At 46.5% G+C, this 17290-nt stretch overlaps 1 protein-coding gene across 1 annotated transcript; it reads left to right on the top strand.

Moving 5' to 3' along the window:
- Positions 1–8625: 8625 nt before the first annotated feature.
- WFIKKN2 (WAP, follistatin/kazal, immunoglobulin, kunitz and netrin domain containing 2) lies at positions 8626–12485 on the top strand (the record flags this gene model as incomplete). Its single annotated transcript, XM_084218640.1, has 2 exons — positions 8626–8826; positions 10974–12485. The coding sequence occupies 2 exons, from the start codon at positions 8626–8628 to the stop codon at positions 12483–12485; spliced, it is 1713 nt and encodes a 570-aa protein (XP_084074766.1).
- Between the last annotated feature and the right edge of the window lie 4805 nt (positions 12486–17290).

The following is a 17290-nucleotide window of genomic DNA, read 5'->3' as shown; positions in this document are numbered from 1 at the left end:
GTGGAGATAACAATTCCAAACTGACAAATCTGATTGACTTCAAAAGAAAATTAGTTAATGGAAATATTTGGAAATGTTTAGAAAAGTTTGATTTTCCACTCTCATAGAGCTTTCTAAGTATGATGTTACACAAACACAAAAGAAAATGTGTAAATTTATGAAAGAAAAAACACCCCTTCCCAGGAAAAAAAAAGAGAAAAAGGAGAAAAATAATTCAAGACCATTTTCTCTGGGCTGGGAAGAGACAGAACCACAGCTCATGCTACATCATAAAGATTTGCCGGGCATTTTGACCAGCTTGTTCTCCTGGCTGATGCACAGCAAAGCCAAAGATCTTGTGACGGTACTCCACATCCTGCTGCCCTAGTGCAGGAGTTCACCCCACCAAACTGAAGTACCTCCATGGGAATCCCATTGCCCTAAACTCCCCCACAGTCAGTGAGGAGAGAGCAAGAGTGATGCCAGTCAGACATCTGCAGAAGTGGAGTCAAAACTTGGGAGGACTGAATCAGCCTCTAAATTTGCCACAATTCACATGCTGCTGCCATGTGAACCCAGGGCTAAAAGCACTCTGGCGGCTTTTCCAGGGCTCCTGAAAGCTCCTTTGTGGAAGCAGAGCTGACTGAACTGCCATTCAGGTCAAGCAAAATCAAGCACTGGATGTGATTTCCAAGAGTACTTGGCTGTAACCTCACCCTGTTCCCCTTTGAAGTCAGCAGAATATTTACATCTACTTCAACTGGAGAAAAATCAGACCATTACAGAGCATGTGAAACACTCACCACTAATGATGCTCTGGTTCTTTTGTATCCCCCAGCTCAAAGACAGTCTGCTGTGTCTGTCATTAAACACAATCCCAGCAATTGGTGATACAGAGAACTGAGCCCAATGTGCTGGCCCTAAAGGCACAGGGAAGTTGTAACGATTAAACCACATGAATCTGTTAGACCTAGGATCACTCTGCCAGCCACCATTGTGTCAGACAGGACCCATTATCTCCAAAACTGCCATGGAGAGAAAGTACTGCATCTCAGCAGATGCTGTTATGCTGTGGGCTGCAAGTGGACTTTGAAAAAAATAAAGGATCAAAATAAGAATGTATGTTGAATTAGCTGAAATCAGAAAGAGCAATGGTGAAAAAAAGCTATTAAATGCAGACAAACATCCCAGAGCCAGGGCAGGAAGTATAGGCTAGCTGCTCAAAAGATCAATGGAAGTGGGTCATCACTGGTTTGCAGAGTCACTCACACCTCCAGCCTATTGTTCAGATGTGCTGAATAAATGCCAGGAGAAGAGCACCTTTAAAAACCAGACCTGCATTCTGCGCTCCTTTGGATGCTTCCAGTAAGGGCATCAGTAGCCCCAAAGAGCTGCTCTGTCTCCTTCTGTTTGCCACTGTCTGGGTCCAACCGGTGCAGACTGGGTGATGCCTTGCATCTGATGGCAGATTGGGCAAACTAAAACAAAATAGTTCACCTCTTGGAAAGACTTTTAATGTGCCCAGCTTAGAAGGCAGGGACTGCTCCTGGCAGAGGTCACCCTCTGGGCATGGGCAGAGGATGTGCTGTGTAACAGCCAGGACTGCTAATGGCCAGCAAAGCCAAATCAGGGCAATAACTCTTCAGTTCAAAAGGAATTTTGTCTTAATTTAGATTTAAATTCCAAGAAGACAGACTTGTTGCTAAAGAGATTTCATGGTATCTGCAGAAATGGAAATAGTTCAATTTCGTGAAAATTAGCTTGTTTATAGTGAAGTTTTGGATACCAAACCCACAGAGGAGCTCTGGAACTTCCACGTTGTCTGTAGAAGCCAACACTCATTGCCTGATGAAAAGCCCAGTCACTGGGAGCTGCTCTGCATCTCCTGGAGAGGATCCCAGCCACAAGGAGGGTTCCAAACTTCTACAGATTCAGGGATTTGGTGAAGTCTCACAATGGAGCACAAAATTATGCAAATCTGCAGCAGTTTAATCTCACCTCACAAACTCTCCTCCACTGAAAGGATCATAATCTTTCTAAAAAAAGATCAGCCCCAAGTGACAAAGAGATGGTTCCTTCATGCTGAAGTTACAGGGAATTAAGGCTTGGGGCTAAATTAAATTAGTACAGCAGGTTAAAACTTTACTGTTTATACAAATTGAATCATATCACAAACAAAAGCAATATGACTTTTATATACTGAACCTGCATTTTGAGAAGGAAATGGTGCCCATAGGGCTGGCAGCAGGGTTTTCGGACTCCAACCTTTTGTGGCTGTTACTGTGTGATACTCAGCAAGTTATTTCCTCCCAGATTTAAATTCCTAAAAGTAAATATAAGGGAGGTTAAATTAGGGTCATTTGTAGACTGAAGTGAGCCTGTGCAATGGGTTCAGCTATTTCAGCTATATTCATTAGTTCTACATGGGGAACTAAATTAACTTAGGTTCCTGGAGAAACACTACTAGGTCTGGTGAAAGATGTGCTGAGCATTCAGCTTGAGCATGTGCCAGGCCTGCACCTCACTTTTATTCTGAGCTTTGCTTCAAACCGGGCTGGAACCAAGCAGAACAACTGAAAGTCATAAAGAAGAACAACAAATATACCAGTTAAATCCCGAGGATTTTATGCTATGGTTCACACAGCCACACAGCAGTGCTGCAAGCCATGGGAACATCTCCATTTGCACACCACGGGTTTGGTGCCAGTTCCTTAAAATGCTGTTATTCAAGCTTGCCATAAAACTAACTGTGAACTCCTAAAACCTGCAACAAAACAAGGTGCTCAGCCTCTGTGCTGCAGCCGTGTGTCCATGGTGTCTGTATTTGCCATGCTCAACAGGTGACAGGGTCTGGTCCAGCCTGTACATCAGGTAGCTGAAAGGTCCTAATACATAAAGTGTTGGCCCTGCACTGCTGGCATTGTGGCTGTGATTTCTATTTCTTGGTATTCCAGGTTTCATTACAGACCTCAGATTTCCCTAACTCAAAACTTAAGTGATGGAGCAGGTCTCTCTCAGCACTGACAGTGACAGACAAGAGAGCTGGAAGGAAATTTAGGAAGTGATTTAGATCATCCTGCTCTAAGGCAGGATGAACCTATTCCCAACACTTCATCTTTGCAATCTTGACAATCCAAAGATAGCAACATGACCTCTCCAAATCATCTATGGGATATCTTAGGCTTTGTCTCTGAAACAGAGACAGAAAGAGATGGGCTGATGAAAGACTAGCTTCTGAGCTCAGCTTTTCCCCTTATCTCTCTGATAACGGATATCTCATTGATTATCTTCCTTTGTATCCCTGGTGCCTCTTGCTGTGCTGTTTCAGACAGAATAAACCAAACAATAATGAACCATCATCAAACTGGCAATTGCTTCCTGCCCAGCTTACATTAGCAGAGAAAGAGAAAGCAAATGATGATTAGTCGTATGTCTGCACTCAAAGATAAAACCCCTGAGCAGAAGCCATCTGCTGAGGCATAAAATAATAATTCTGGCACTAGCCCTGTCTGAGTGCAGTGCTGTCAGCTCTTCCCAAAACACAATGCAACACAGGCCTAATGCTGAGTTCTAGCAGGTGGCCCATAACCCTGTAATAAACTCCCTGACATTATTGATTTCCCCCCCCAAACTGAGCCCTTTTGTCTAACCACATTAACTCCTGCTTACTGAGCAGCTGTGCAAGGCAGTGTGCACATCAACAGCAGCTCCTTTCAGTAAGCAATGACCATACCAAATATGCCCACTGAGCTTTCCCTGCTCTCTGGGATCTACTCAGATATGTTATTTCAGAAGTCAAAACCAGCACTTGTTAGTTCTGGATGCTTACAGGGAGATTTCTATCTTAACTTGGGTAAAACTGAAACATGCCTCTGCTGCTAATTATGCATATGAAGAGAGCCGAAATAGGACCCAGACAGGCTGTTCCCATTGTACACCTTCAGCCCAAATCTGCCTGGCGTGTGTGCATGTGCTCCCAAGGCATGTGGCCAGCACAGCAGCCTTTGCCGGCACTTTGATGTTCAGAGATGCATCTCATGCCGCCAAAAATCCTCCTTGCTCAGCCAACCATCCAGCCAGCAGATGTGTGGTCTTCTGAGGGCTGTGATAAGGCATCCAAGATGGGATCCCTGGCCATCCACTTAGCAGGTCCTGCCTAGGTTCAGAATATCACTCAAAAGGGGAAGGTTTGACTCTTTGCAGTCCAAAGCAAGATAAAGCTGAAGTCCCAAGGCATTATCTGTTTCTCCGTGGAAGCAATGTTCCTGCTTGAGACAAGCACTTGTCAGCTGCACACCAAAAGGGATCTGGCAGTGACGTTCTCTTTTAAATGCCTGGCTATCAGCTTTATGTGCAATAAGCTTTACATACAGCCTGGAACATTGTTACTGTCTAAATGAAACAGGTTTTTTTAGAGTACAGGCATCATATTTTAAGCTGTGCATGGACGAGGAGCCACCCTCAGAGGGTGCATGCTGAAGAGCATGTCGTTGGAGCAGCCTGCATGACCAGGGTCCCTGTGGACAGGGCAGATTTGGGTGTTCATTTGAAGGAAGGAGCTGATTGACACTGTGGACAGTGCAGGGAGTTGGCACCAGGCCCTGCTGTCACCAGCTGTCCTGTGAGACGAGGAGGAAGGCAGCCTCAAGGACCAGAGTCCCTTTTTTATGCTGCTCTCAGAGGCAGAGCAGGTTCAGCATCCAACCTTCATCTCTGGCCTTAATCTGCAGCATGTGCTGGGGACATCCATGGCACCGCCACTCCAGCCAGGAGCCCTTGGGTAGGCAGCAAAGTGCCACCAGCAGTGATGAGTCACAGCCTGTCTGGAGAGGGGGTAGCTCATGTTTGTGTTGGCAAACCCAGCTGCCAATGGCAGTGGGCCCAGGGAGCATGAGAGGCTGGGGCTGGAAGTCCCCCTGTGCTGAGGAAGAGATCAATGGGAGTTGGAGTTTTAACATCACAGGGTGACAGTTCCTGCCAAGAGACTTCCACAATAAAGCCAACAAATTAATCAACCCTCCGTTGAGTAACTCCAGATGAAGACTGCTGGCCTAGTAAATCTGATCAACAGTTTGCTACTCCTTTAGCAGTGGCTTGAGGAAAAATACCCAAATAAAATTATACTTTTCTGCGCACCAGAGAATCCTGTTCCTATCCTCAATTAAAAGGTATCACAGCACACACTCAGTCAACACTTGGCACAGAAGAGGAGGGCAGGAAAAAGGACAAAGAAACTATAATTTACAAAAAACCCAACAACAGTTAAGCCAGTTGTAGATTAAAACCCTAACCAGGACCTTGGGTATTTGTACTGGTTCAGGGCAGGACAAATAGGCAAACCTTCCTAGGAGGGCTTTTCAGGACTGAGGCTGGTCTCCACTGCTGGGAGCAGACCCAGGATGTTGCTCTGTGCCATCAGGGCTCAGGTTTGTCCATCTAAGATCCAGAGAAGTTCATCCAAGTTCCCCATCCAGCAGACTCATTCATTCCAGTATCTTGATCAGAAAGGGGGATTTTGGGGTAGTTAATAGGATTGCTTCTAAGACTTGATCTCTTTTGGGAAGACCTTTATCACATCAGTATCTCACATGGCTGAGGTAAGTCATAAAATCAGTTTTCGTAATGGATTTATTCATACAAATGCAGAATGGGGATTACTTTATTGCTTATATTAAAAATGCACAGTGCTTTATACATGAGGAGGAACCGAAAAACTGGGCCCAGGGACCGTGACAGAGACCCCAGTTCACAACTGGCATTAACTGGTCATGTTTTGGAGTGTCCAGTCAGATCCACTGAGGTCACTGTAGTTACATTAACTTAAAACAGGCAAGTAAACAGCCCTCAATGAAACCTAGGAGACAGTGAGTGCATTAGTCAGAGCTTGGCTGTCCATGCTAGGACAATCAGGGTCCCCGCTGTCCCTGAGCCAACCTGGGGCAGCCTGTACAGTGGTTTCCCTCCTAGATGTGCTCCTCAGGCTGGGTAACAGCATCTCTGGGATGTCCTGGCAGGAACAGGGCAGCTGTCAAGGGTTATTTGGACCCCCTCACTTCTCTTGCCTTCAGGAGCTGTCTGCCTACATTCATAGGGAGATTTATGGCAATGTTTTCCTCTTTCCTGGCTGAGCTCAAGTGGCCAAGGGACTGATTCAGGAACACAATCCCTCAGAGCTGAAAGCAGAAAACTGCAGTGGGACTTACCTGTCACTGGTGAATATCCCTGTAGGTGGAGAAGGACATAGCAAAGCAGAAGGCTGCTCTGCCTGTCTGATGCAAACCAGTATCTGATTTTTCAGAGCCCCACTCTGCTCCCCCACAGCTGAAATGTGCCTCTGGGCAAGAGATCCCTGGTCAGGGACAGTAAAAAATAAGATAGTGCTGTTTTTTCCTGTTTGGAGCACAGTTCTACCTATGGTGGCCCACATTAGTGTGTCTCTCACTCACCAAAACTAGCAAGGACATGGCTGTCTGGCACCAGGAGAGGACATGGAGACTGTAAGATCTACCTCTGGCCCAGCAGGTAAGGTGTAAAACAGCCATAAAAGATAAAAGCTGTCAGGGAAAAATCACATCCATGGCTAGCTACTCTGGCAATGCAATGGATTGAGGGAAAACTCCCTGCAAGTGCAGTGGCTGTTGAGGTCAAGACAGCTTCCCCAGCACCCTGGATACCTGCACTAGTCAAGACCCACGTACAGCTGGTTTCAAAGCTTATCTGTAGTCAGTTTTACAATATAAAGTGTCTTTGTTTAGTCAACAGAACCACTAATACATGTGATTTTGTTGTTAATAGAACTGCAAGAATTTTAAGTACCTCTTGGGAATTTGTCATTTTTGGTTGGCTTTTTTAGGCATCACGGGTGCTGAGTTTGTAAACAAGTACTGAATAAAATATTTAGCACCCAGCTGCACTTTGTACAAGTGTCATGCAGGTTTCTAAAGTTTCAGAGTGAATAAATCAACTGCTAACTGCTGCCTGGCCGTTGACTAGGCTCCTTATAAATAGCTATTTTGGACAACTTCGCTCTGCACGTCCCATGAAATTCAAACACTGTGCATATGGCTAATGCAGGCACACAAATCAGAGCTACAACAGTCCCTTTTATAAGCCTGGGCTGCTACAGAAATGCCACAGCCCAGGGCAGGTTGGCTCCAGGTTGTCCTCCCTTTCTACTGCAGGTGATCCTGGGAAACACCAGCAGGTCACTATACTCTGCTGCCTGGCCCCAGGGGAGGAGCAGGAGCCCCATGGTGACCCAGTTCACTGCTGGTTGTGCTGGTTGGCAGCCATCATTGCTCAGGGGAGATTAAGGTCCAAACTCAGCCATGAAAAACACCCCTGGATTTATAAACCCAATGGAAAAAAGTAAAGGCTGACTCTGACTGGCTTTGCTGCTCTCAGCACTGGACATGGAGTGGACGCACAACCTTTCCTCCTACCCAGGCATAGTGCCGCTGGTCCAGCCCTGCAGAACCTCCACATGGGATGCAAACTTAACTGATTGTCCCAGGAGGCTCTTAGCAACATGCAGGACCCACCCAAGCTAGCCCAAAACTCAGCCAAGAGGCCCTAATCCTGGAAGGTGCTGAGCAACTCAGACTTCTGCCACTTATCTCAGGATTTTGGCACATGTTCAGCATGAGCAGGATCAGCCCCTTGCTGTAATAATCAGGGAATGAGGAACTCAGCTTGACTGAGTTTCCCTCCCACCCCCCAATGCAAAAATGCTGTACATTCCTTTATGCAGGTTTCCATAGAGTTGAACTTCTATTTTTTGTTGTTGCTGTTAAAGAGGTCAGCAATGCACTGTACAATGGGATCTGGCTGTCAGAAAATGTGGAGGAATTCAGGGACACTTTTAACATCTTCCTGGTGGGATTGGAAGGCAGCATTAAACTTAGCATCATGGAAATCTCCCAACCAAAGAGAAGAAAAAGCCCGGAGGAGCCCCGGGAGAAGTTACGAAGATGTTCTGCTTTGTTAATCCTAAGTTTAAATAAGTTATTTCTTCCCTACTTTGTTAAAATATGATATTCTGGCTTTAATTGCTTCAATCCTATTATTTGTTTCTTTTAGCAAGTGATTGTGTAGCCCCTTGCTGTGGGGAAATCCCCTGACTGTGGTCCGTGTTACTTAGACAAGTCCCCTTTCAGAAGTAAATGCCATTCTTAGCATAGGGAAGTACTTTAGGTCTAAAGGGGTTAAGAAGGCCTCCCTGCATTCAGAAACATGCAGGGGTCCCACCATGCCAGTTCCAGCCTTTTGAACTCTTTCCAGCTTTTTTTTCTTGCAACAAATCTGTCTGACTGCCACCAGGACATAGGAAGCGTGTGCCTGTCAAAGAAATCAAGTTTACTTTTTCTGAGTTGTTAACAGAGGCAGGGTATAAATAGAGCTAACTCTGCTCGCACAAGTAACGTTTCTTTTAAAATAAGGGGATGACTTCCTAGGACCTTTAATCCAATGAGGTCCAGACCAAACTGCACTATCGACAGAGGCAGCAGAGGAGCTTGCTGAAGTTTTTACCAAAGTCAGGTGCATCTGGGTTTCTCAAAAACTTGAAGCTTACCAAAAAAAAAAAAGGTAACGCCAAGCAAAAAAGAACTACTTCCAACTTGGACACCGCCCTGGAGAAATTCTGAGATGTTGTTGGTGCTGTTCACTCGGTGGATGTGGATCTTGCTAGGGAAGAGCAGTGTCCTCTTGCTTCTGGAGGTCTCTCTGAAAGGGAGAGCCCTACCTCCAATCCGGTACTCCCACGCTGGGATATGCCCCAATGACATGAACCCCAACCTGTGGGTCGACGCGCAGAGCACTTGCAAGAGGGAGTGCGATGCTGACCTGGTGAGTGATGCACATTTTTGTGTCTCTGCGTCACGGGTGCTGCTGGGGCTGTCGGGGTGTTTGGTGGAAGCCTTCTGTCCCAGCTGCAAGGGCACTGGCACTGGGCAGGACCCAGTGCAGACAGTGCATGTATTGAATTGACCTGTGACCTATATAACATAGAAAAGGTTTGATGAATTATCAGTTAAGAGGGGAAGTGTGTGCCAGCTGTCACTCTTGCTGGTGTGGGTATAGCGCTCACTCTCTTTGATCCTTTTCCTTGTTTTCATGTCAAAAGAAATATCTGAATTTGATACTCCAGAACTCAGCATGCCCTGGGGCCAATTGTAGTATTTTAACAGTGTAATTATGCTCTTTGTTGTTGGTGGCCATCATCAATGTTTTACATTCCTGGGAGGAATCCTGTATGAAATGGTTTAATTTAACATGTAAGTCATCAGCCTTTGCTGCATTTGAAGCGCAAAGCTTACTTGGGGTGCAGAACAGGGCATGGCTAAAATGACCAGGCAGATGTTCTGTGGGATGCTCCCAGCTCAAAATGTGTTTAGCTTACCACCCTAAAATTCATTTTTCAACCTGTCAGCACTGCCAGCTCAAGCTGGCATCTGAAAATACCTGCTTGTCTTATTTCTTACATCATGTTCCATGACAAAGCTTCTGCAGCCCAAACCTGGCTGACAGAACATTTACTGTGCTGAAGTGTTTGGGTTTATGCTCTGTAGCCAGGTTGTTTCTGCAATGTTAAAAAGGGGGAAAAACTGACAAAAATTCTGGCCATAAGTAAACAAAGACATTTATTCAGATGGATCCCATGTGTTAGGAATGAAGGTGCTCTTTTTACTTTTGCTATTCACAAATAAGCTGCCTCTGTTCCAACTACCAGGTGCAGCAATGAACAGTGAAACACTTTCAAAATCCCAGCAGCAGCAGCAATAGCAGATGATGATGTTTTAATAATTTACTGGTCAAAACCTGAAAGCCAGAAGCCACTGGTTACAAATATTCATTTTGCCTAGTGGCAGCACAGAGTCCTGGGACTTTGGATGGAGTGAGTGTACTGCAGGCAACCAAGGACTCTGCCAAAACACACTCCTTAACCCCAGCTGAAAACCTCCACAATCCTGGTTTCTAGCTTTGCTTTTGAAACCTAGTAATGTGCAGCTGGAAGTGGGGAAAAAGTTTTGATATTAGGTCATCTTTTTCCCAGTAAGGAAAGGATACTGGGCTCAGGAGAAACTCTTTAGCTTGGTAGCTTAAAAATAATTTTGTTCTCACTTACAGAGAAAGCTAATGGATTTTAGGGGGCTTGTAGAGGTTTAACACACAGTGGAAGTGTGCCCTGTTGGGCACATGGGAGCAGTTTTCCTGGTCCCTTGAAATAATCTATAACCACCCAGCAACCCTGGTCACATGTATCAAATACCTTTTCTGTACAGAAGATGAAAATTCTGCTAAAATTAACCACAATTTAGAGCTGACTGTAGCCAAGATGGGATGTAATAAATCACTAGAAGAGCGATGCTGCATTTGAAAATAAGACTAAAATAGGACAGAGAAGCCATAATGAGCTGTTTGGGGTTTGTTTTTCTAAATACCATAGAAAAATTATTTTTGGAGCAAATATTACCTTACTTTTGAGATGTTCTATTATTTCCTCTACAATGTGAACAATTACAAATCCTTGGCAGTTTCACCTCCAAGAGCTGGCTGTTAGTCTCAGGGAATTCAAATAATACTTTACATACTTCTGTGGAAAATAAGAAGGATTACTGCCTACAGCCATATGATAAGACTTTCCATCTGCTCGTGTTTCTCAGGACTTGTCCTCAGGCATTTCACAGAGCATGGAAGGGGGGTGGTTAGTTCATAGTCAAGCAATCCATGTGACTCTGGGGTAAAGACTTATGAGGAGGTTTGTGCTGAAGAAACAGAAATATTTTCCTTCTCAAGAGTCTTCTCCTTAGGCACTTCAGAACCCCCTGAGAAATGCTGAGGGGATGTTTCTACTCACTGACAGCTGGGGCAATGAGCTTCAGACCATGGATATCTGTGGCAGAACTGAGTTTCTGAGCTCTCTGCTTGCTGAGTCTTCAAAAAGGCCTTTACTCTGTTCCCAGTAATGATCAGGTTATTTTCCTTCCCCATAGGAGTGCGAGACCTTCGAGAAGTGCTGCCCCAATGTCTGTGGAACCAAGAGCTGTGTGGCTGCTCGGTACATGGACGTCAAGGGGAAAAAGGGGCCTGTGGGGATGCCCAAAGAGGCAACCTGTGACCGCTTCATGTGCATCCAGCAAGGCTCAGAGTGCGACATCTGGGATGGGCAGCCCGTCTGCAAGTGCAAGGACAGATGTGAGAAGGAGCCGAGCTTTACCTGTGCCTCTGATGGGCTCACCTACTACAACAAGTGCTACATGGATGCAGAGGCCTGCATCAAAGGCATCACACTGAACGTGGTCACCTGTAGGTACCATCTCACCTGGCCAAACACCAGCCCTATACCCCCAGAAACAACAGCTCGCCCTACCACTGCCTATTCCGAGACAACAGTCGTTGATATCCTGCCACCTGCATTGGTGAACAACCCTGTCCATCAGTCCGTCTACGTAGGAGAGACCGTCAGCTTCCTCTGCGATGTTTCAGGGAGACCCAAGCCAGAAATCACATGGGAGAAGCAGGTCGATGGGAAGGACAAAGTCATCATGAAGCCAAACCACGTCAGAGGGAATGTCGTGGTCACCAACATTGCCCAGCTGGTCATCTACAACACGCAGCTGCAGGATGCAGGAATCTACACTTGCACTGCCCAGAACAGTGGTGGCCTCCTCCAGGCAGATTTCCCTTTGTCAGTCATCAGAGGAGAGCCCACATCCAAGGAAGCTTCCCAGAACAAAACACATTTTCCAACCGATGAGTGCCTGAAGCAGCCGGACAGTGAAGACTGTGGGGAAGAGCAGACCAGGTGGTACTATGACGCCAAGAAAAACAACTGCTTTACTTTCATCTATGGGAACTGCAACAGCAACCTCAACCACTTTGAGACCTATGAGAGTTGCATGCTAACGTGCATGAACGGCCCCATCAACATCTGCAACCTGCCTGCCCTTCAAGGCCACTGCAAGGCCTATGAGCCCAGGTGGGCCTACAACAGCTTGACAAAGCAGTGCCAGTCCTTTATCTACGGCGGGTGTGGAGGCAATGAGAATAACTTTGAGAGCCGGGAGGCCTGCGAGGAGATGTGCCCCTTCCCGAAGAACACTCACTGCAAGGCCTGCAAACCCCGCCAGAAGCTGGTGACCAGCTTCTGCAAAAGCGACTTTGTCATCCTGGGCCGCATCACGGAGCTGACCGAAGACCAAGACTCAGGACACGCCCTGGTGACAGTGGAGGAGATTCTCAAGGATGACAAAATGGGATTAAAGTTCCTGGGGAAGGAACCTCTAGAAATCACGCTTTTGAACATGGACTGGAGCTGCCCATGTCCCAACATGACCACAGTGGATGGCCAGCTCATCATCATGGGGGATGTCCACAATGGCATGGCCATCCTACAGCCAGACAGCTTTGTGGGCACCTCCAGCATCCGGCGTGTGCGCAAGCTCCGCGAAGTCATCCACAAGAAAACCTGTGAGCTTTTGAAAGAGTTCCTGGGATTGCATTAACCTCCCTCACATGTGTGAGCTGCCCTGATCCATTAGTAGGGCTAACAACTGCTAGGCTAGTGCCAAACTAAACACACTGTTTGAAGATACCCTGTAGGAATTATTTGGAACCCCTATTTTAGTCCATTAATGATGCTTAGCAACAATATAGTTTGGTCTTTGGCAGGCATGTAAACCAGCAGCAAAAGGCCATTAATCTTGCATTGAAATCAATTTCTCCATATAGGAGTGCCATTTAACTAGGTGACTCACTTCAGTAATTATAAAATTTTTATCTAGCTTCCATCATAAATTACAGAATTAAGAGCATTTGTTTGGCTACGCAGCTAAAAAATATATAATGTCCATTTAATCGGTCTCAGTTTCAGTCGGATTTGTTGTTGTAAGTCACACGCTTGGCTTCTTACAGCAGCATTAATATTTCAAGAGAAAAGCCTGTAAATTATTGTCTCTATTTACAATTGTGCACATTTAACCAACCTATGGATGAGTTTTCTTCTTTTAATTGCAATTTTCCTCTTTTTTTTCCTTTTAAAAACCTCATTTTTAAATGACAACTACTACCTATTCTGCAATCCTTACTGAAGGACAAAATCCCTCGATCATACGCCCAGGACAAGAGGTCCCTGTAAAAGCTGAAGGCACAATCTCACCCTGAAATGACATTTCTGTCACCAGAACAACGTCAGCAAACACCCTTGTCCCTATTTAACTGTCAATCAATATATTGTCTATCACAAAAAGTCCAAGCCAAGTCAGCAGTGTGCTGCCAGCTGTCTTGCTTTTGAAAAGCCTTTACACCTGAGCATACACAGCGATTTATTGCTTATTTTCAGTAGCAATCCTGCTTTTATAGATGAGAGAGCAAACTAAGAGGAGTCAGAACAAAATTCAACCTAGGAAAATGTGATACACAGTCTGCAAACTGCATTAGGCAGACACAAAGCTCCTGAATCTGAACTGCACAAACACAAGCAGACAAAGCAGACAATTAAAAGGCTTTTATCAATGTCACCCTTTTAGAGCCTTTTTAGAGTCTTTCAAACCTCAGAATACTCTTTCCACCAGGCCACTGTATACAGGTGTATGAATGAATTCCCTAAGACAGCCAGCACGGGCTGTGGGTGGGAGCAGGTGAGTACACAGAGGATCAATCATTTTAACATTTGTGTGTCTAAAAAATGTAACATTTGCCTGTACAAAATCCTTAAATAAAGAAAAGGCTGATCATGGAAACATCCTGCCTTGCTGAGGACTGTGATTGCAGGGAAGAGGGGCAAACATGGCATAGTGAGCCTTGTCCTTGCTTTTTGTTCTGTGGGCTCAGCCAAGTGACTGTAGCAGGGCTTAGAGCTTGCTGCCCTACACAAAGGGCCAGTTCAGGGCTGTAGAAGTGTCAAGACATGTCTGGGTGAGAAGACGGAAGGGAGGAAGAGAGGCAGGAACGTGCAGCCAGTGCTGCCCCATGGTGCCATCTAACGGGCTCGCTGCAGGGCGGCCGAGGCTGGCACTGGGTTCATGTGCTGCAGGCCTGTGTTAGGGCTAGGTAAGGGCTGGGGAAGGAGATTAAACAGGCAGATGTTGGACATCTGCACCCCCAAAAGCCTGTGGATGTTGAGTGTTTGGTTGTTGCAGGGAAGAAAACTCACAGCGAGAGAAACAGCATCAGATGTGAGCTCAGCTCTGCTTCCCCTAATTTCATACTCGGCACCAGCAGCAAAGCCATGGGTAGAGACCACTGCAGGATGGAGAACTGGGCTCCTCTCCCAGTCATTTGGGCTTGGTTTATGTCTGAAATGTTCCTGCAACAGGAACGGATCTAAATCTCCAGTTATTTGGGTAATTGCACAAGATGTGTGGGAGGGAGAGAAAGGAGTCTGGACCAGGCTTTGCTGACCAAGAAAATACCTGCTGGGTTTTTTGTTGTATCTTTCCTAAGTGTATGTGAAAAAAAAAACTCCAATTAAAGGCTCATAATATTTGTGTACGTTCTTGTGGAGACCATTTTCTGCAGATGGGAGATGCTAGCCCTGCTGTCCTCTGAAGCAGCCAGCATGTCCACCAGATCATCCCTAGCTGTGGCAGCCACCACTGACCCATGGCTCATCTGCCATTTTTTGAGCAGGAAGAAAGTGTAGGAAGTGGCATGTTCTTGCCATATTGACACAAAGGTTTTGGAGGATGAAGGTTTAATAAAGGCAGGGTTTGTATGGCTCCTTTTTTTCCTAAACTTAGGGGATTTTGTAAGTGTGGGAGTGTTGAAGTGACTTGGGAGTGTTGGAATGACTTGGGAGACATGGAGCTGGTTGTTCAGAAGAGCTGGGATGCAAATGTAGCTAGGAGCAGAAAGCAGAGGATTCATTGCTGCTCTAGCCAGCACAGTGCATTGCTGAAGCCTTGGCTTCAAAAGTGCTTTATTGGCTTTCCCTCCTGATGAAGTCCTGGTGATGCCCTGGGAAGGCATCAGGCACTTAAAAGATGCAGCATGCAAGTGCTCTGAGGCACTGAGAGCCAGGGCTGCACAAGGTGTAAAATGTCTGCCAGCCCCCTTGGGACATGCAGGCCTGGTGTGCAAGGGTTTTCTTGCACAGGGGATCCTGGGGGACACTCTGGGTCAGTTTTCCAATGTGGTGGGCTGAGACGGACACTGAACAGACCAGCCCAACTCCCTAATACAGCACAGCCACTCTCATGTAGCTCCTACCCAAACCTCCAGACATGATCCTGTGAGCCCCTTGGAGCGCCCCTGGCTGTGCCCCACTGCACAGAACCATCACAGGTACCCTGAGGCAGAAGGAGAAGTGCCACAGGCATCCCTCACCTGCTTACCAGGAAAAAAACTCGTTCCTGGCAGTGCTGGGAGCACCACACCTCCCTGTGGCATGGGACTGACCCCAACCCCAAGCCTCTCCACCTTCTGACCTTGAAGAATTCAGCTCTCCATTCAAAGCTAGTATTTTAGTTCAGCCTCTTATTAAACCCTTAAGAAGCCTAAAATTCAAGCCTGACCAGTCCAGCAGCCCGGGGATGCTCCTGCATGGGGCCAGTGTGAGGATGTTGCTCCACCTTTCAGGATTAATGTGCACGTGCATGTGGCTTCTCACCAGGAAGTCCTTTTTGTATTGCTCATGAGCTCAGGTTCCATCTTGCTCTGTGGGGTCTTTCTCTGAGGCTGTCAGAAAGCTGGAAGGAAATGCCAGTATTTAGTTTATATAAAATGTATGAGAGGAGAGAGAAAGGGAAAAGCCTCCTTGTGTCCTTTCCCTGCATGGCTGTGGGCTCAGAAGGCACACCAGTGCCTGTGTGAAGCTTCAAGGAAGATCTGGGGCATTGATGCCACCTCCAAAGCCACATGGCTGTGGCCAATGACCTGATGTCAAAGCTTTCCTTCAGATGCAGACAGGAGGGAAACAGCATTCCCCACAGACACTGGCTCAGGAAGCAACACAGAATCATAGAATCATTAAGGTTGCAAAATACCTCCTAAGATCAAGTCCAACCAAGAAGCTGGGAACAGACCCACATTGGTTGGGTCTGAGACCTGCAGAAGCTGGGTCAGACCTGTGGAAGTTCCCCAGGGATAAGGGATAGATCTGATGGATACTTGATAGCCCTGAACCAGCATGAGGTGCCCATCTCCCTCACTCCCAACCTGTAATGAGGATGAGAACTGCAACCCCCAAAACTGCAAACCCTGCAGCTGGACAGACACCATGCAGCACCTGGATCCCAACAGGAGTCAAGGGTGGTTGCGTCTCACTCTGTTAACAGGGGACAAACAGCAGCAGCAGCAAAGTGATGGCGTGTGGCTGCTGCACACAGATTGTACGTGGGGCTGGTGCCACACAGGGCTGGTGTCACTTAGCTGGCAGGGCACAAGGAGCTGCACACATGGAGATCTGGCTGGGTGATTACTCAGAGACAGATAATGCATCACACAACGCCCAGAGCTGCTGAGCTCTAAGGAAAGAGGCAATTGAGCATGTTCTTATTGCAGGGGCTACAGATGAGGTCAGGCAGAAGATTTTTTGGACAACCAGTTCCAGAACGAGGAGCAAACAGCGGTGATGACGCCACTGGAATATGATTCAGACAGCAAAGGTATTTAAAAACTGAGTTTCCACTTGTTTTAAAAGAAATTAGAGACCCGTGAAAGAATTCCCCCCTGGCCATGGCTCTCAGTTCCCGAGGGAGGTTGTTGTGATGAAGGTCATACATGGCTTCAGCCAATACCTAATGATTTCCTGAAAAAAGGAGGATCAATTCAGCTGGCACCAAATGAGCACCTTGCACCACAGGACCCACTTTCTCCACCTGAAGCACCTTGTGCTCCAGTTGGCTGCAATTTGTGCATGTGCATGTGCTGGGAAATTCTCTCTGTGGATAATTACCAGGAAAAGATCATGGCCAGGCTGGTACCTCCAATGAGGCTGGATGGAGCCAGATTTTAAAGGCACAGCCTGAGCAAGAACATCCAGTTTAGGGCCTGTTTTAATACCAAGCATTTATTGTTTTCCTCTCTGCCAGGACTGGTTACTGATTGACTGCAAGTGACCTCCAGCTGCTGTATTGATTTACAGCAGCTGTCAAAGGGCAAAAAATTAGCCCCATGCCCAAGACCTGAGAACCTCTGAATGGAGGTTGCACAACTGAATGAATGTTCTGCCAGCACTTTAAAACTTGGAAAGAAAAACACAGCTTAAGGCCCTGATCTCCAATGCAAACAGCAGTGGGATTTGAAGATAAGGTTGCAGCACTAGACAATGTATCTATTAGCCAAAAAGCAGCACAGTCTGTTTAATTCT

The sequence above is a fragment of the Fringilla coelebs genome, assembly GCF_963513975.1.
Source record: "Fringilla coelebs genome assembly, chromosome: 19".
NCBI classification, from domain to species: domain Eukaryota; kingdom Metazoa; phylum Chordata; class Aves; order Passeriformes; family Fringillidae; genus Fringilla; species Fringilla coelebs.
This window is presented reverse-complemented; position numbering and strand designations above follow the sequence as displayed.